Source organism: Chinchilla lanigera, unplaced genomic scaffold (assembly GCF_000276665.1).
Source record: "Chinchilla lanigera isolate Chin_1 unplaced genomic scaffold, ChiLan1.0 scaffold00068, whole genome shotgun sequence".
NCBI lineage: Eukaryota > Metazoa > Chordata > Mammalia > Rodentia > Chinchillidae > Chinchilla > Chinchilla lanigera.
In genome coordinates, this window is record NW_004955469.1 from 7332461 (window position 1) to 7352419 (window position 19959).

The window sequence follows — 19959 nt, forward strand, 5'->3', positions numbered from 1 at the left end:
GTTGTAGCTCTGTAACTTTTGCCAAGTTCCTCACCCACTCTTAGCTTTGGTTCATCATCTGTAAAATGGGGATAATGATAGTAGGCTCCTCCTGAGTTACTGTGAACATTAAATGAGTTAATTGCCATGCAAAGCATGCTCCTTTGTAAGCCTTCCCACACTGCTCCTGTTAAGTGGTATGATTACGGTAATATCTCTAATTGCCTGCGGCTCTCCACAGAACCAACTATCGGCCGTGACCAGGCCTCCTGTGCCCAGCCAGGTGCCAGAGATGAAGGGCCCATTTCTTAACTGTCCTGGGACACCCGCTCCAGCTCAGCTTCCCACTTCCAATCTGCACAGCTGAGTCCAGCCCTTCTTGCTCTGCCCCTAGGAGCAGGGCTGGGCTCTGACCCTAACCTGGCCATACAGAGCAGATGGGACCCAAGTGAACATACACCAGCCATGGCTGCTCACCTGGACCCCATAAGGTATCCATCCACAGCTACCATCAGGAGGTAGGTCTCATTGCCACCAGCTTTGGATTTGCTTCTGTGCAGTGGGTGAGGGGACCTTAGGCCTCTCGAGCCTGTAGACCTGGAAAAAGGAGCTTCCCTCCACACGCCAGGCTCACTGCAGATTCCAAACCCACCCCCAACCCTGCCTGGGCTCCCTGCACTTCCCCCATGCTCCTGCAATGTGTGGGGCTGTGGCAGCCCTAAACCATAAAGGTGCAGGTAGGTAAGCGTATAGATAGGGTAGAGAGGTAGGCAGACACACTGATGGACAAATGGATAAGGGACGGTTACCCAAAGATATGGCCAACTGGTATGTACCAGGTTCCTGGGCTAACTGCTTATACACACCATCTCATTTAAACATCTCAAGCTGACAAGGAGCTGTCTCCATGCTTGGCACTCATGTCAGGTGTCCATTACAGCACATACCTCCTGAACAGGCCTGAGCGCCTACTAATTCCACAAAGTAGAAATGTTCCTGCCATTGTCCTGTGTTGTGTTCCTGAAGGGAGAGGGAGAAAGTGCCTTTTCTGTAACTGTTTAAACTCTTGAAAGAACCCTATAGTGACCAGCCACCTGCAGTGACCATGCGATGGCTGAGTGCAGCAAAGGTAGAGCATGCCCAGAACGCTCTGTTCCTGCAGACCTGTGAGCCTGCAAGAACTACCGAGATTGGAGCTGCCAGGGACCCCGCCCAGTGTGCCCTTGAGCTTGTGTACCACAGCAGAGGAAACGCTCAGACCCCAAGGGAAATCAAGACTTGCCAGGCCTCCAGGCTGGACTCTGAGGGGAAAGGAAAGGGAGGAGCTCCAGCCCCGGCCACACACACATGCACACACATCCAGACACACACTTGCCATGCCCCCCCAGCACAAACACACACCCCCACTGCACCTTCTGTTTCATGCAGGAGAGGGCAAGAAGGGTAAGTCGCCAAGGAGCCCCCTCCTTGGAGCGCTGCCACAGCCTAGCCACCTTTCTACTTTGCTATCCCCTGTCCTTCCCTACATCCTCCAGGAATGTTAATCAGTCCACCCAACAGGTTTGTGGAGCCCTACTATGCAGGAGATACCCGGAAAAGCACCTAAGTCAGAAAAATGAGAGGGAAGAAGGGAGGAGCAGTAGAAGCAAGTGCCCACTGCAGTGTCCACGATGAAGACCTAACCGCAGTATGTTTATGTATGCGCGTGCGCAGATTCATGCCCACGGGCCTGCACACGTACGTTCCAGCTAGAGATGAAATGCCCTGGACATCACCCCAGGGCAAGAGCACTGCTGCATAGGGACAGGCCTCTCGCACCATCCTGACTTTCAGTCTAAATAAGCATCTTCGACCTGCAGCAGGACTACTGAGCCGCACAGCAGAGAGGCCCTGTTTGCTCCCCTTCACACAGGAGCCGGCCTGAAGAGCACAAGTGCACAGGCTGCCCAGGCTTCAGCTCCTATCCTACCACCTACTGCGGTGTGCTAAGTCATTCTGGCAAATGACTTAACCTCTCTGAGCTCTGGTTTAGTCTTAATAAGAAAGGCAATGAAGCCAGGCATGATAGTACATACCAGTAATCCCAGCTACTCAGGAGGCTGAGGCAGAAGCATCACAAATTTGAGGCTATCCTGGGCAACCTATGGAGACTCTTTATCAAAATCATAAATAAGATGGTTGGAGATGTAGCTCAGTGGTAATGTACCCTCCAGTTTGATCCCTAGCCTGAAGAGGAAGGAAGGGAGAGAGGGAGAGAGGAAGCAAGCGAGGGAGGGAGGAAGTAAACGCAATGAAAATACTAGTGCCTACTAGTGCCCTTATTGGGCAGTTGTAAGAATTAAATATGATAATGTGTGAACAGAGTGCTTGGCAGACAGTCAGCGTCTTGGCCATTATGTTTTGGAGGCCAGAAGAAAAAGGGGAATATTGAGCCTGGGGAAATCATCTGGGCATCTGGACTCCTGGCCAGTGCCAATTCATAGGTGGGGATCTGAGGAGGCCCTGGAATGCCCTTGGTCCCCCTCCTGCTCCCTCCGCCCCTCCACACAGGGCGGCCCCCTCCCTGGGATCCTTCTAAACTCTTGGCCTCCTACCCAGCCCCCTCCAGGCTGGCCCCCTCCCTGCTGCAGCCACATTTCCCACCTGACTCACCCTGACCACAGCCCCACAGCTCACCACCCAAACCCTGCTTCCTCCCAGCCTCTACAAGCAGCAGCACCTATTCACCCCATGGACGCCAGAAAGAAGTAGCAGCAAGGGCTGGGGATATAGCTCAGTGGTATAAGTGCCTGCCTGGCAAGTGTAAGGTCCTGAGTTCAATTCTCATACCACCAAAAAAAAAAAAAAAGTGGAAGCAGGTACCAGAGGGCACTCACACACATACACTCCCAGCCACAAGTGCAACCACCCAGCCCAACACCCCAAGCCCTGCACCCCACCTGCCTGACTCGGCTCTGATTTCTCTCCTGTGCCCTATCCACGCAACAGGTCCTGGCGTCTACTCTGTGCTACCACAGGCACTGGGTAATCACATGGAAGGGTCAAGACCACCGTCTAGGGGCAGTGGACATTATCCACACTGTCAATCTCAAATGTCTGTGGGCAGAGAGTCCCCTGGAGGGCCACTTAAGACACGGATTATTGCTGGGGCCCAGCCCAGGTTCCTGACTTGGCAGGTGTAGCCGGGGCCTGAGCTCTGCATTTCCAACACTTTCCCAGGGGATGATGATGCGGCTGGTTTAGGGGTCATACTGAGAATCACGGGTCCACTGAAAACTGTAATCCAGGGCAGACTAAACCAAGAGAGAAGGGATGAAGAGCAGGAACAGGGCTGCCAGCTGAGAGGACAGCATAAACAAAGGCCTGGCAGCTCAGAAGCACTCAAATGGTGCTGGAGGCGTGGCAGGAACAAGTGGGGCAGGTGGGGCCAGGCAGCAGAGGGGCCAGTGGGAGCCCCACCCCTTCCCTCTGGCTCACCAGACAGCTCTTTGTGCCAGATTCCCCGGCACCTCTGCCAGGCTCCTTGGGCTGCAGACCAAGCCTGTGTCTCCCTGTGCGCCACTACGGAGCGCCTCTGCCCCAGGCCTGGCTTTCCTAGACCTCTATGGCTCTCTGCACCCTCTCAGGGCAGCTTCCTGGCACTACCAGAACCAGCCCAGGGTGCCAGGGAGGTGTGCCAGGTGAGCCAGCATGTTCCTGTGGGCGTGGGTGGCTGGGGAGGAGGCCCGGCTGTGCCCCAGGCTGGACTCTCCAGATCACTGCCATCTTTTGGCATGACCACCTGCTCGCCGGAGTGCAAGTGTACTCGCTCTGTCAGCACCGGGATCCAGGGCTGGGTATGTGTTTGTTGCCGCGTGAGCCAGAGCAGTTACTATGGGTAGATAATAATAGCAGTCGTAATCCCTCATAATTGGACCAGACTTTGCTGTCTGCAGGGCACTTCCACACTCATGACCTCATCTGACTTCCACAACTGCCCAATAAAACAGGCAAGGCTAGAGTTACTATCCCCATTTTCCAGCTGAGCAAACACAAGCCCAGATGGCCTGAAGTCACATCTCCACATCCCCAGTAAGTGGCACACTCAGGATAGGAGTCTGGGATTTCATCTCCTTGTGCAGAGCTCCTTTTCCATCTTGACGAATGACAAGTCCAAGCCTGAGCTGAGAGGTTAGGGCTCTACAGTCCAGGAATAGGAGTCTGTCCCATCTGCAGGGGACAGTGGATGCAAACACATTGACATGAAGGTGTCAGCATCTGTCAGAACGTGAGACATAGGGTAGGGGGAAGCTCAGGGTCATTCAATCCAACAGGAAAACCAAGCGAGGCCCAAGGAGGGCAGGGAATCAACCAAGCCCACAGCTAACACTGGAAAGTGCAGGAGGTTGTGAGGTGTGCGTGCGCACGCTGTGTGGGTGTGTGTCTATCTGTCTGTCCATAGCATAACCTATGCACATGGCCATGGGAAGGGCTCAGATCCAAGAAGCAGGAGACAAGGCTCTCATCTGGACCCACCACTGACTAGCTGGGCTCAGCATCCCCATCTGTAAACCAGGGCCATCTGTCCTGCCCCACTTGTCAAGGCTGTCCCCAAGGAAAATGGAACAATGGATGGAAACCACCCAGAAAACATAAACACACACTCTTAGACTGAGTGAGCCCAGGAAGGCACTGAGCATGTGTGAGGGAGGTCTCACAGCCACCCCATGAGAAAGGCAGCAGAACCGACATCCTTGGAGGGAAGCGCGCCAGCTACCTCTCATCCTAGGGTTCTCACAGGCCCCACACCTGGTCCCAGGAGTCTACCCTTGCTCCAGAAGAACAGGCCCTGCTACTCTTGGACACCACCAAGGATCAAGAGTCCTCACATTGGCTCAGGGAAAGGGGCACAGCCAGGGGAACCGTGGAGACATGCCAAGAAGCCCGGCTGTCACAGCTTTACTACAGGGTGGCAGTAGAAGTCACCACCCACCAACAGAGGGAAAAGAATCCCAAGTGCTGAGCTTAGAGGCCACTTTTCCTATGGATGCTCACAGCTTGGAAGTCCCCAGGCAATTGGTGGGGACCCTGTGGGGGTTCCATCAATATGATGAAGTCCCCTTTGGCGGAATTCAACCCCACCTAGAGTTCAACAGAAGGGTGAAGAGGTCACCACACACAAGGCTCTGAAAATACAAGATCAGCACTCCATGGCCCAAAGCCACATCAAAGATCACCCGGTGATGCTCACTCAGAGGCTAGGGTGGTGGACGGGAAATCGCCGCTTCTAAGGGCCACCGATGTGGCCCACTGCTGAGCACTGGGGTGCAGCTCAGTGCTTGTTATCTGTGTGGGCAGAGTGCCTTATGTCTACAGAACACCTAAGGACACAGAAGCAGCCAGAACAGAGTGGTACAGGGGCTTCCCTGAGGATGCACAGCTAGTAAGAGGCAGATCCAAAAAGACACCCAGGCTTTGGGACAGTCTCATGGCTGAGCCCTCACACCTGCACAGGTCTGGGCTTTGAGCCTACGCGCCACACCATGGTGGCCGAAAGCTGGGGTTCGAGAGCCAGACCCCTGGGCTTAAGTTCCTGTCCCACCACTAGAATCCAAAGTCTCCAAGCCTCAGTTTCCCTATCACCAAAACTGGAATGTTGATGGTCCCCATCAGCCTGTTGTTTAGACCAAGCCATGCACATGACTCCACGGTGGCAGCACTCAGCACCCGAGAGATGTCGCTATGTGGGGCAGCTCCCCCATACCAGCCACAGGGTACACTCTCCACCCCCCACTCCCGCCCAAGAGCCGGCTGCTCACCTTTCGGTCCTCTTCCCGCTCCGGAGCGGAGCTGTTGGTGTCCCCAGGGCCGCTGGAGGGCATGGCGGGCAGCTGGGTGGTGGGCGGCAGGCTGGGGCTGTGTGGGGCTGGGGGACTGCTGGGCTTTAGGGAAGGAATTATTGTGGCCTTGGTAAGCAGGAGTTAAAACTTAAACATAGATCTTGGTATCGATCCCGCTGGTGAGACCTGCCACGGTTGTCCTGTGGGTTTGGGCTTCTGATGGCTCCACCTGTAGGGGAAGAGAAGCAGGTCAGCAGGACAGAAGGCCAGGATCCAGGCCCCACCTGACCCTCAGCCTCTTCCAAGGTTAGGCCACAGCCCAGGGCCAGCTGGGTCTGTGAGGCCCCCTGTCTCTGACCTGACCTCCTCCCGTCCTCACCAGTACTCCAAGAAGGAAACTGAGGCAGGCCCAGCCAGCAGCACTGACAGGCTGCCCACAGGGTGCCTCCCGCCACCGTCGGCGAGCGGCCAAGAGCTAGGGGCAGCAGCAGTCTCGCCAGAGCCTCCAGTCACTGTGTGCTGCGGGTGCCACTTCTGGGACCTCAGCTGCCTCCCGCTCCTCCCTTCTCTTCATGCACATCCGTTCCATCCTTTGAAGGCTTCCTGCACCCTGCCTCCCACCCCAAGCAGCCCCTGGGAAACCCCAGCCTCCCCCAGAGGCCCCCCAACCGGGCTACATTTTCCTTCTAATCTGTCCTCACCCGACCCCCCCACCCCCACACTGCTCCCTCCACGTGGAGGAAGTGAGCGGCAGTCACAGGATGTAGTGAAATGAATGTCACCTCACTTCGGGACTCGGACTTGAACTGAGGCTGAGCCAGGCTGAAGGCCTGCTTTGCTCTGCTCTCCAGAGGCTGCTGTGGTGGGGAGAGGCCACAGCCTCGGTCAAGGCCGCTCTGGGGAAGGACATGAACGGCTCTCTTCCACACCCCACAACTGGCCCCGTCTGCCTTCAGAATGGGTGGGTTAAAGCTGGCCCTCCAAACCCACACGGCTGAATTTTAGGGGCTTTTTGTCCCTGCTCCAGGTATGGGCCTCAAGACAGAGAAGTAACAAAGCCAGAGCCTCAGGCCACAGCTGGAGTGGGGGTGTTGCCGTGTCAATCCCATTGGAGGCAGAGGAGCAGAGTTCTCCAGCTCCCACCCCCAGACCACTGCGCCAAGCCCCTGCCTCTGACGAGCGACAGGGAGGGGATTGGCAGCAGCGGGAAAGTAGGAGGCAGGCTGGATCAGGGCCACCCACACCCTTCCCTCTCAGTTCCCGTTCTGCTTCCCCGCTCCCCTCCCTCTTGGGCTTTTATTCCCATCCCCTCCAACCCCCAGCCAGGGCTCCCTGGAAAACCAGAACTGGAGACGGCATAGGCCTGCTCTCCCACGGGCCCACCTCCTTCCCCAGGGGTGGGTAACAGCCCCGGGGTAGCCCGGGCTGTGCACCAGGACTAGCGGGAGGAAGCAGGAGCTGGGAGGAGCCCTCTCAGGGCCCTGCACAGGAAGAGCCCCATAACTTAGAGCCCAGAAGGCTGGAAAGACCCTGGGGCCCACAGCTGCATCCTAAGGAGGCCCCATTGTGATTCGTCTTATTTCCCACACCTCCAAGCTCCGCAGGGTGCTGCTGGCTCAGTGTTAGCTGCCCAAATATCTGACAGCCCAGACAGCAATGTGACAGTGGCTCCACTTCTGACCCCTGCTAGACACGTGACATACATGTTCCTCATGTGGGCTGTGCGTGGTACTTTTCCTAGTTTACTGCTGTATCTCAGGTTCAGAACAGTTAGGCTTCTCCAAGGCCTGAACCCAGATCTCTTGACTCTAAACCCCCCAAATCCAAACCTTCTAAAGGAGGCCAAAGCTCTGAGAGACACTGAACCCAGAACTGGCAGATGAGAGCTCTGGTCCTGACTGGGGCTTCTTTGGCCCTCACTTTCCTCCTTGGGTGGATGGGAAAGCTGGACCACCTGGACCTGTTCCAGCCCTGACCTGCCGTGCTGTGAGGCCCCATGGGCATCAAGGACGAAAGGGATGTGGCAGACAAGGCTTGGGGGCCTGCAGGACCCCAAAATGGAGCTGGGGAGACCCAGGCACTAATTAAGAAACAAGAGTTAGTCTCAGTGCTGCCCTGAGGCCTACAGACACTGAAGGGACAAGAGTGGGACCAGAGGTGCTGTGAGAGGAGCCTCAGAGAATCTCTGACCCCACAAGGGAGAGGACTAAAGCAGGCAGGAAAAGCAGAACATCACAGGGCTTTGACCCGAATGACAGGCACCCCAGAAAGGAAAGGAAATGGTTCTTCCTCCTCTTCCTCCTCCACCCAAGTCCCTGACCTCTGAGCTATATAAACTGTCCTCACAGAAAATGCAGCTGACCTGGGTCAATCCTAGGTCCCTTTTGTTCCTCAGTGGACCAGCCAGGTCCAAGCGTGGCCCCTCAGATCATTCAGGGTCATCTAAAATCGTCCCATAGGTGGCCAGCCGTGAGGCATGTCCCACACAGCTTTAAGGGTCCCACTCAGTGGCCAAGGACCCAGGCCTTGACTCAGCTCTGCCCACTGGGAGCCACATGGTGATGGGAGGGGCTGCCCCCTGGGCCCAGCCCTGTGTGTACCCCGGGCATGATGGCCCTGTGGCTGCAGCACCAGCCCATCCTCCTCACCCAAGCCAAAGGTGGCACCACAAAAGCACCACCACGAACAGTCCTCCCCGAGGCCCTGCTCCAGGAATGCCAGCTTTTATTTTCTCCTTGATACTTTCCATGTCCCTAGTGACTGTGAATAATGTAAAACAAAGAGTCAAAAAATGTTTAAGGAATCCCATCACAAAACCAGCCTGGAATTATCACCGATGTGGCCTCCACCATCACCACTCCAGTTACCCAAACTATTGTGGAAAAATAACAGGGACGCTGACTACACTCCACATTCCACGACCTTCTTCAATCCAACCTAGTAGAAAGACTTTTAAAGGAGATGTAAAGTCACAAGATCGAGCTAACAAGAGAAGAGACACTGCGAACACATTTTTGAGTTCTGAAAAGCAGACCTGCGACAACCTAATGTCAGACAGGAGTGTAAAAGCCGATTTACAAAACAGTCCTTAGCAGACACTTCACACAACAGGACCAGGATGAAGAAGGTGCATGTGTGAAAATAAAGAGGTTGAAGGAAAGAAGTAAAATCCCTTCTCCTACCTTCCCCAGAAGTTTGAAGGTTGATTTATATTCTCCAGGGAGTGTATAAAATAAGGGGTTATCGCCTGGTGTGGTAATGCACACTTGTAATCCCAGCACTCGGGAGGCTGAGGAGGGAGGACTGCTGTGAGTTTGAGGCCAGTTTGGGCTACAAAGTGAGTTCAAGGCCAGCCCAAACTGCACAGTGAGACCCTGTCTCAAAACAAACTAACAAACAAAATGGGGTTATTGCACAAAGAGTTGTCCCGCACAGTTGGAAGCAAAGGTGACATATGAAGCCAAGGAGTAGGTAAAAGGCTGGTGTGGGGCTCCCCAGGCTGCTCGCCCACTGGGCTGGAGACTAGAGGGAGCCAGAGCTTGACCTCCTGAGGATCTAATCAGTGCAAGAGAAGGGGCCTATGAATGCCAATACTGCCATCAATACCAAAACGGAGACAAAACAACTTGTTCGAGTCAAACAACTTGTTCGAAGTGAACAGGCCTACCGTCATGCTCAGAGCTTCCTTTTACTCTCCTGTTCTTACCCAGGAAGGACCACCAGGCATTCAAGGGAAGCCTCTAACTTGGATGACAGAAACCAAAACAAGTAAGTCAAAACCAAACCCAAACGAAGCACAACAAAAATACTTGGAGAAAACACACTGTGCACAGAGAAGATACTGTATCCGTGAAACAAGAAGGTGATATATTAAAAAACAATGAAGAGGAAAAAAGAATCAGAAATAACAATCATGATGGCAGAAATGCAAAACTCAATAGATGACTGGAAATAGAACTTCTGTATGATCCAGCAATTCTAGTATTGGGTATATATCCAAAGGGAATGAATCAGTATGTCAAAGAGACACCCACAAGCTGGGCATGGTGGTGCACTCCTGTAATCCCAGCACTCAGGAGGCTGAGGCAGGAGGATCACCGTGAGTTTGAGGCCTGTCCAGGCTACATAGTGAGTTCAAGACTAGCCTGGACTACACAGCAAGCCCCTGACTCAATAAATAAGTAAGTAAGTAATTAAGTAAGAACTATCATTTTTAACAACATGGAAGATGAGCGAAAACATTAAGTGAAATAAGTCAAACACAAACAAATACCATACTCTCACTTATATGTAGGAGCTAAATTGTTGGCCTCACAAACATATACTAATGGTTAACAGAGGACAAGAGTGAGGGTGGAGATGGACAGAGGAAAATTAATGGATACAGGGTTGAAGTTGGACAGGAGGAATCACTCTAAATGTTGTATAGCACAATAGGGTAACTATAATCAACACAATAATTAACTGTATATTTCAGAATTGCTAGTAAGAAGTTTTAAATGTTCCAACACAAAGAAATTCTAAGTGAGCTGATGAATATGCCAATTAACCTAATCCTGATCATCATATCTTATAAAACAAGGACTGAAAAAAAAAGTACTAAAATACTACATTGTACCACATAAATATGTACAATTATTGTGTTATATAAAAGTGTTCAACAATTTAAAACTTAATGGAATGAGTTCATTATGAAGAAGGGGAAAAAAACCAGGCACAGTGGTACAAATCTGTAGTCCCAGCTACTTGAGAGGCTGAGGCAGGAGTGCTTGAGCCCAGGAGTTCAAGGACAGCCTGAGCAACATAGTGAGATCATATCTCAAAAAAGAAAAACAGAACTTTCCAGAATTGAGATACAAGTTGCCTGACCCAGTCAATCCTATAGGGGGTCCCTCATTCAGCTTGCAAATGAAAACACCCAACACTGGGTACTCTACTGTGAGACAAAGATAAGAGCCTACTTATTTCCACAAAGGAAGAAAAAATTGACATAAAATCGATCAAGAGTCAGAACGGCCTCAGACTGCTCAACACCTATTTTGAAAGCAAAAAGATGCCGGTGATATACCTCAGCAGCACAAGCGCCTGCCTGGCAAGCACAAGGTCCTGAGTTCAATTCCCAGTACCAAAAAAAAAAAAAAAAAGCAAAAAGACAAAAGACCAATACCCTCAAAATTCTTTTCTTTTCCTTTCTTTCTTTATTTTATTTTGTGTTTTTTTTGAGACAGGGTCTCGCTACATAGCCCAGGCTGGCCTCAAACTCATGGTGATCCTCCTGCCTCAGCCTCCTGGGTACTGGGACTACAGCCATGTGCCACCATGCCTGTCTCTCTCAAAATTCCTAAAGATTAAACAAATCTTAATTCTAATTAGAATTCTTTCCCTTTGCAAATTATCATAAAAGTGTGACATAGGACAAAGACTTTAGACATGTATGAGTTGTGCTCAAAAAATATGGTAAATGTTTAAGTTTTAAAAAATGTATTACCATAAAAGACATACTGCCATTAATTCCCCTCAAAATATTTCCCCTCACTTTAAACACACTTATCCCTGCCACTTTCTGAAGCGGTTCTGGAAGTCCTCTTTCTTGTATTTAATTGTGCTGATGTGGCTGCCTCAATATCCTGAATCCACTTAAAACGTTTACCTTTTATGGTCATTTTGAATTTGGGGAAGAGTCAGAAGTTTCACAATCTCAGATCCAGGGAATAACGTGGATGAGGACACACCATAACATTTTTATTTGACCGAAATTGCTGTAAACATTCTGAATTGGCCAGGGGTGGTGGCACACACCTAGAATCCCAGCACTTGGGAGGCGAGGCAGGAGGATCACCACATGTTCCAGGCCAGCCTGGGCTATATAGTGAGACCCTGTCTCAAAAAAACCAAAAAATAACAACAAAAAAAAATTTTGAATTGAATCAGGACATCAAGGCAGACACAAAAAGGCACTCACACACACATACAAAAACCTTCCTGAGGGGCTGGGGATTTAGCTCAGCAGCACAGCGCCTGCCTGGCAAGTGCAAGGTCATGAGTTCAATTCCCGGTACCGGAGAAAAAACAAAAAGAAAACCTTCCCGAACTGCTTCAGAGAGTGGCAAGAATGATGGGCTAAGTGTGTCTGAAGAGCGTGCAGGCATGTGGGTGGTGGGTATTTGGAAGGAGATTAATGCAATTCAGCTTTCATAGTAATACAAATGTTTATTTTCAATTTAAACATTCACCATCAATTTGATCACACTTCTTGTGATCTCATGCCATTCTCTCAGGAAGCTAGGAGGAGGTCCTCTAGGCCATAGGAGAAAAGGGGAAGGGCTCTCTGTGATGAAGCTGAAAAGAGCTGCAGGACAATCACCCAGCGGGGGCCACAGAGGGCGATGACTGCCACCTAAGCAACGTGACTCCAGACTCAGGACATCATGCGGGGCCCACACCATGCCCTCTGCTGTGGAACCTGACAAAAGTAGAGAGTGGCTTATCACCATTTGCTATCAGACTAAACGGGTCTGTTTACAGATAGATATTGGTCCTGGAGGGTCCGCTCCACCTAGGAGGATGAACTGATCAAGAGGAAGACACAAAAGCCAGAAAACAGTCTGCAGTCACATGGTAAAGGGACTTCCAAGGATGAGTACAAAGGGAAGTCACAGAACATCAGCTACACCGTGCCACATGCCCAGAGTCAAAGAGAACAGATAACAAAAAACGATACTGAAACGCTTCTTCCCTGCTGCGACTGCCCCTGCAGAAAGCCACATGATGACTACTACAAGGTGAGGTAGGAGTTAGCAACAGATACAAAGGAAACAAAGCAGGTTTTTAAAAAAACCACAGTAATTACTAACTTTAGAAAAAAAGCTATTATAGTATACTAGAAGGCTCAGCTGTGGACAATAGTTGCATTCACAATAATGTAAACACCGCATGTGGATTTGTATATGCATATAGGTATACACGTTTGTATGAGTACGTATGTACACGCTACGTTAATTTCACATGTACCACAAAACCAATGGCCTACAACAACACAAATTTATTATCTTGCTTTTATGCCATCCCAGTGGTTCTTTTCATTAGGCTAACTTTAAGGTTTTGACAGGGCTGTAAGGAGAATCCATTTTCTTGCTTCTGACCTTTCAGCTCCGAAGCCAGTAAGGGCCAGTCTCTCTCCCACTGCTACCCTGACCCTGCTTCTGTCTCTTTCCTGACATTCCTGCCTTCATCTTTCACATCTAAGGACTCTTGTGGTTATACTGCCCCACCCAGATAGTTCAGGATAATGTTCCCCACCACAAGGTCCTTAATTTAATCACATCTTCAAAGTCCCTTCAGCTATGTAGGGTGACACATTCACAGGCTCATGGGTTAGCACAGGCTCATCTTTAAGAGGCCCCTACTCTACTATATGCATACATATACAAACACTAATGTACACACACACATTTCTGAAAGAATACTGGAAGGGTACTGATAAGAGTAGGCCTACCACAAACTCTATTTAGAAAAATGGCTGGAGAGGAGAAACGTTAGCCGTACAAGAGACTTAAATAAATGGGAAATCTGTGGGAAATGCCCACATAAATAAATAAGAAATAAATAAATAAGAAATATGGCCAGTTACTCAGAAATATGCAATGTAACACGGCTAGAAGAAACAGCTAAAACGACTGCAAGTGGTTTTCTCTAAGAGTAATCTAAGAGAATTGTTGTTGTTCTAAGAGAACTAAGTTGTTCCTTCTCTAAGGAACAACTGCATTTGTTAGATTTTCATACTATTTCACTTCTCAAATGTGTGTGCTACTGTAAATAAACATTTTAAGAGAGAACGGGCAGAGGAAAGGCGCTTACACCCCTCTGCGGCCCCCTCTTGGTGGTGCTTGGTCTCCACTTCCTCCTCTGTGACTAGGAAAGCAGCTGTGGCCATTCTCTCTTTCGGTGAAACATCAAGTCCCACTGAGTAACCATCATCACCTCACACCCACGGGGCTCCATCACCAGTTACGAAAGCCACCTCCCTCTCCGCCCTCTCATGAAATATTCAGTCCTCCAAACACATCACTTCCCCCAAATCCAGACCACGCACAGCGCCTCCTTTCCTTCCACTCCCCATAAACTCAACTGCACGCAGCATGCTGCCTACATGTGAGCCACAAGCCGGCTCCCTCATTAGCTCTACCTTAGACCAAGGAGCTAGTTCAGCTTCTGCTGGGGCTTGGAGGCCATCTCACCCAGAGTGACTCCTGCGCCCTGTCCCCAAAGCCAACCCCACCCTCACCTCTAGCCCCAACCTCCTCCGCACCCACCCCGCTGACCACCCAGCTCCTCCTCTGCTCCAACCAGCGCCTCACAAGGGCCAGCATTATCATTATCCTCGTCCACAATCAAATCCATCATCCTAAACCCTTGTGCCACCAGAACACCCGCGTCACCATCCCATGAGCCCCTTCCCGCCCTCCCTGGTCTGTAATTTTTTTTTTTTTTTTTTTTTTTTTTGAGACAGGGTCTCGCTATGCAGTTCAGGCTGGCCTTGAGCTCACTTTGTAGTGCAGGTTAGTCTTGAACTAGCAACGATCCTCCTGCCTCAGCCTCTCGAGTGCTGGGATTACAGGCGTGGGACACCACGCCCGGCTCCCTGGTCTCGAATTGAAGATAGATGGGTAGTGGAAAACAGGGACTGCGGGATCCCACTGTGCTCGCATTGGCCCCACCACTAGCCCCTGAGCATGTGACCGGGAAGAGCCAATCAGAGGCCTCCCTGGAACTTTTTTATTGATGCTGTGAAGTTAATAGGGACATACTGAGTATTGAGTTGAGGGCTGTTAGGTGCTGTCATGTGGCCGACGACAAAGCCAAGAGGTGAAGACGGAGGCATCAAACATGGCTGTTGCCTGGGCCTCCATATCTGCCTATACCTGTGGGAGCAGATCTCTGAACTTCCGGTAACGTGAGATTTTACTGTCTCCACCGTGAGTGAGGCTGAGTCAAGGTTGACACAGGCCTGAGTCACCAGCTAATCTCAACCTCCGAAAATCCTCTGGGGCGACCAGCAGCGTGGGTTCAAACCCCAGCCTTCTTCCTTATCAGCTCTGTGACCTGATGCAAAACTGTGCCTCCGTCTTCTCAGCTGTAGAATGGGGCAAATTATATTACTTGACTCACGGGGCTGTTGTGAAAATTAAAACAAAAAGCATTAAAAGCACAAGTGTCTAGCATAGAAGAATCATTCAATAAACCTTAATGATTATTAGTCTCTGACTCATCCACCCACAGATGTCTCTTTCTTGAAATCCCTAGAGTGCCCATATGTGGACATCCCTCAAGCAAAAGTTTGCACTTATTAAACTCCTGCAACAAGCCAGGCCCTATGAGTAGAGCTTTCCAATGTCAACATCTCACTGATGCTCACCCCTTATCCCCACTCTGTTAAGTGGATACTATTGTCAATCCCCATTTTCCAGATGAGAAAAATGAGGTTTAGAGAGGTTACTAAAACTGTCAATGTCTTAGTAAGAGGTGGAGCCAGATACAAATCTAGGTCTGCACTGTACTGAAGCCAGTTTTCCACTCCACCATGATCTCTCATAACTAGCATGTGAGGTGTACTGCAGATATATTAATTTGGGGTATAGATTGGTCAGAAAACACAGCCCCAGTCGGTCTCCCTTTCCTGGTTAGGCTTGTCTGCAGTAGCGTAGGGGAGAGGGTGGCAGTGGGCATTGCAACTTCTGATCACAGTATTCAATGACTGGTGCAATCTACCACGTCCCAGGCAGTATGCTCAAGGACATGCACTATCTCATCCAATACCCAATAACAGTTGTGCATAGGAAGTGTATAAATTCAGCTCTATTGTTGTTCCCATTTCATAGAAGAAACTGAGGCTTTGAGGAGTTTATTACCTCTCCAAGGCAGTACAGCTAGAAAGTCCCAGGGTAGGATTATGAACCCAGACCCTCTAACTCCAGACCCTTGCAAACTGTGTGGCACTCAGTTAAGCATGTTAAGCACGGACCCCAGAGGTAGTTCCACAATCCATGATCTGTGCCGAGGTGGCCCCGCTCCCATTAACAACCTCATGGCTGAATTTCCCATTTGATTTGGGTAACTGGTACAAATGAGCCCAGGGGTGGTGGTGCACACCTATCATCGCAGCACTCGGGAGGCTGAGGCAAGAGGATCACCATGAGTTTGAGGCCAGCCTCACCTACATAGTGAGTTCAAGGTCAGCCTGAACTGCATAGCAAGACCCTGTCTCAAAAAACAAAACAAGAGGTACAAATGAGTCCTGTGGGTGATGGAAGGCAGGAAAGAATCTTGTGCCAACCTACCTATCACATCATCTGCCAGAGCGGTTGGTACAACAAGCTCCTGGCCTGGTGGAAGCTGAAGAAGACACTAGTACCTTGTAGAGGGAGATGTCTAATTGCCAAGTCTACCCCTCCCACCCATTCTCTCTGGATAAAAGACGGAGGCTAGGTAAAGGAAGAAGTGCAGGGTAGGAGGCCCTGGTAACACTTGGGTGAGATGACATCATCATGCCATTGCTTTGACTTTCAGAAATCACTTGCACCCACCCCACGAGCTGCCCACGGAATATCAAAAGCTCCTGGAGACAGACCAACAATCCTGCCATCCTGTTTCCATTTTGGAGCCCAATTGTCTGGCTCAGGAGACACAGTGAGATGACTTGTGGCTGTCACACCCTCCTGGAGGCCATGGCACCACTGGCAGAGGCACTGTCAGCAGAAGCACTGCCGGCAGGAACATTTATGATTACTCCACACCTGCTGCCACTAGGCAGCCACAGGGGTGGGACTGAGTGTGAGTCATAGACTCCTCTGCTCACGCTAATGGTTACCATGACACAGCCCCAAAAGCAAGGGGGAAAAGGTCTATACCCAAAATAGACAATGTTAAGGAACTGATGTTGTTTTCTGGAGCCAAAATGGGCCACCACAGATTTCCATAAAGGAGCATTCATTGCCAAGTGTTGTACACAGAAGCCCCATCTGAGACGATATGGACTGTGGTGGTCGGATGGGCTTCTCACGGCCTGCGAGTCAGGGACACAGGGTGGTCAGGCTGAAAGTCTAGGTGAGAATCCATCCTGTGGTCCCTGGCAGGTTCTGTGGCAGCCATGGGCAGAATCTGATCCAGTCTCCCTAGGAAATGGCCCATAAGCCACACCTGGGTGCTTCTCTACTCTCTCAACCTTCTTCAAAGAATGTTCCACACTTGCCAACTCCAGAGCCTCTTCACTAACTCTCTCCTTAGCCCCTTTGGTTTGGTTCTTGCTCCCTACCCTATACCTCTGAAACCCTCTGCAGACATTCCACAAAGGAAGAACACTGTTATCAAAAAAGTTCCACTGGAGGGTAAATCACCTGTCTGGGGTTTTTGGACCCCTTGGCCACTAATCAACAGAAAAAGGAGTAACTCCACTGTTTAGAGTAGCTGGTCCTATTTACAAGAAATTGGATGCTGATACACAATAGAGCCAAGGAGACTAGATCTTGAACCCAGGGGATTCTCTCAGGTGTGTCTTAGAGTTTCCACGCCCCAAAGTAAGAGTTAATGGAAAACTACACTAACAACAGCAAATGCAGGGTAACTGAGGACTCAGATCCTTCAGGAATGAAGGTTTGGTTAGCCCCACCAAGTCAGTGAAGCCTGATGCTGAGACTGGCTGAATGCAGAGGAAATACAGAGTGGGTAACGGGAGAAGGAAACCAGATAGCAAACGTAGCTTTGTGAACAAATGCAAAAGTGAGGACTATAGTACTTTTGCATATTTTCTATTTACTTGATATGTGTTTATTTGCATACATAGTTACAACTGTCCTCCATTTTTCTGTCTACAGTTACAACTGTCTTCCTATTATTTTCTAAACAAGTTGTTGTCAGTTAACTTTATAACTTAGTCTTTAGGTGACAGAATGGTCAGTGAGACTCTGAAGTTTTCATTGTTTGTTTTTTGTTTACGGTATGGGGAATTGAACCCAGGGCTGCTGAGTAGATTATTTGCCCAGCCCTCTTTTAAATTCTTTTTTGAAACAAGATCTCACTAAATTATCCAAGTAAAGCTCAAACTTACAATCCTTCTTCCTCGGCATCTCAAGTACAGTAAGTATTTGGGGGTACAGGTATGTGCCACCATCCCCAGGGACAAGTTACTGATAGAGCCAGGGCCTGATACACTGATTATTGCTATTCCTCAGTTGGGCAAAAAGATGAGAAATTCACAAGAATAACTCTGTCTTGAGAGGTACATATCTAGTTATCTTGTTGTACAGAAATATAGATAGGTATATGGGTGGAGACAAAAGCTGTGTACAAAAGGGGTGGACTGTGCTGGTTATCAATTTATCCATTCTTTGTTGCATGCTCAGTGAAAATACAGGTGAGACCTTCAAATATTTTTCCTTTGCTAGCTGGCACAGCATTAAACCTTGTCAGTGGGGAACACTGGAGAGACACTGAAGCAAGATGGAGGTCTCCTTCCTAGATCCAATATGCTTTCTTATGGGGCGCCCACATTGTACACAACTTCCCAGCAGCCAGATCCTTTCCAGTGTCAGGTTCTTGCAGGAGTTGAAGCTTCCCAGGCTCCAGCTACCGTACTGTTGCAGGCTTCTCTAGAACCTGGTTCCTTTAGCATGCAATTTCCCAGTGCTCCGCTCCTGTAGGAGCACCAGTCTCCTGCAATGCAGACGGCTTCCCAAGCACCTGGCTCTAATAGTACAAGACTGTCTGCAGCACCCAACAGCCAGCAGCTATACCCAGGGCTCCCCTTGGGGAGTTCAGGAACAGGGTGCTTCTAGCAAGACACCTCCCCATGAACAACTTTCCTTGGGACCCAAACGTCTGGATTTCCAGTAAGTTCCACAGTGCATATATCCAGCAGGTTCCCCAGTATGGTACAGTGATTTCTTTGTCACTCAAGGAGCCATGGCCACGTCTTCTCCCCTGACGTCTCGATCTCAGCCCTGGGGGCCTATTCCTTGGGCACTCTCTGGCAACCACAGGGGTGGCAGCTGTTGTCATATCTGCCATTTCTTTATTCTTTGGAGTCCTTCCTACTAGTCAATCCTTCACTATTCTACTCTGTGATAGTTACTAATTCTTTTTGTTAAATGTTCCTTGTTCAAAACACCATGTGGTCTCTCCTCAATGAACCCTGACTGACACAGGCACCCACAGCCTCAAAAGGCCCTTTTCCATCCTCGTGGTCCTTGAGCTCATTTCAGCAGCACTGCCAGCTAATCACTCCCTGCTTCAAGTACTCACTCAACAATCACACATCGAGTGCTACTTCTGAGCTGGGCCCTAGAGCGAACATGAAGCCCCTGCTTCTGAAAGCTCATAGGCCAGAGGATTTCTGGCTCTCTCTGCCCTCATGCCTCCACTTGGCTTCATGTTCCTGGTTTTCCCACCCTTGGACTCTGCAGCTTTGTGTCCAGGGCTGACTAGGAGTCTTGCTCCCACTGTTGACCAGGGGATACTCCAAAGGGTTATCCTCTGTCTCCAGCTTTTCTCTAAGGTCTCCTCTTGTAAAGCATATGAGCTTAAAAGAAAGCAGGGCTCCTTCTGCAGGGACCCCAGCTTTCTTTATTTTCCATATATCCCTACCTGATGGCTTTTAGTCACCTAAAATCTTCCTCTTTTAGAACCACAGTTCCTAGGTGCCTCATGCTCCCTGTGGAGCTAGTTCTATTTTCTAGCTTCTCTCTCAAGATAGAAGAGGCATCCCCTACCCCTCAGCTGCCTAAACCCTACAGAGCTCAGTTCCCACTTTCCCCCTCAGACTTCATGTCCAGTACACACCTGATCTTCAAGCTTCTCTTATCCTCCTAATTCCCTCCAGGCCCTTGTACCGCTGCTACAATGACCTTAGTGATTACCTAGTGGTGTGTCTCCCTACTCTGACATCTGTACTCCTACCCCAGCTTCTCAGCAGAGATTGTCCATACACAGATTCCTCAATCAAACCCCTGATGTGTGAGAAGATTTTAAAATTGATGTGGTCATGCTTGCACAACTATGTGAATGTACTATACACCATCAAGTTGTACACCCACATGAGTGAACTGTATGGGATGTGAATTGTATCTTTTTTTGGGTACTAGGAATCAAACTCAGGGCCTTGCACTTT

At 49.9% G+C, this 19959-nt stretch overlaps 1 protein-coding gene across 1 annotated transcript in view; it reads right to left on the reverse strand.

Moving 5' to 3' along the window:
* Dnmt3a (DNA (cytosine-5-)-methyltransferase 3 alpha) overlaps nucleotides 1-19959 on the reverse strand; it is a 102629-nt gene that overhangs the window by 68030 nt on the left and 14640 nt on the right. Inside the window, exon 2 of the mRNA XM_005400401.2 lies at nucleotides 5778-6027. Coding sequence (XP_005400458.1) covers nucleotides 5778-5840 — 63 coding nt within the window. The 5' untranslated portion in view covers nucleotides 5841-6027. The remainder of the gene's footprint in view (nucleotides 1-5777; nucleotides 6028-19959) is intronic.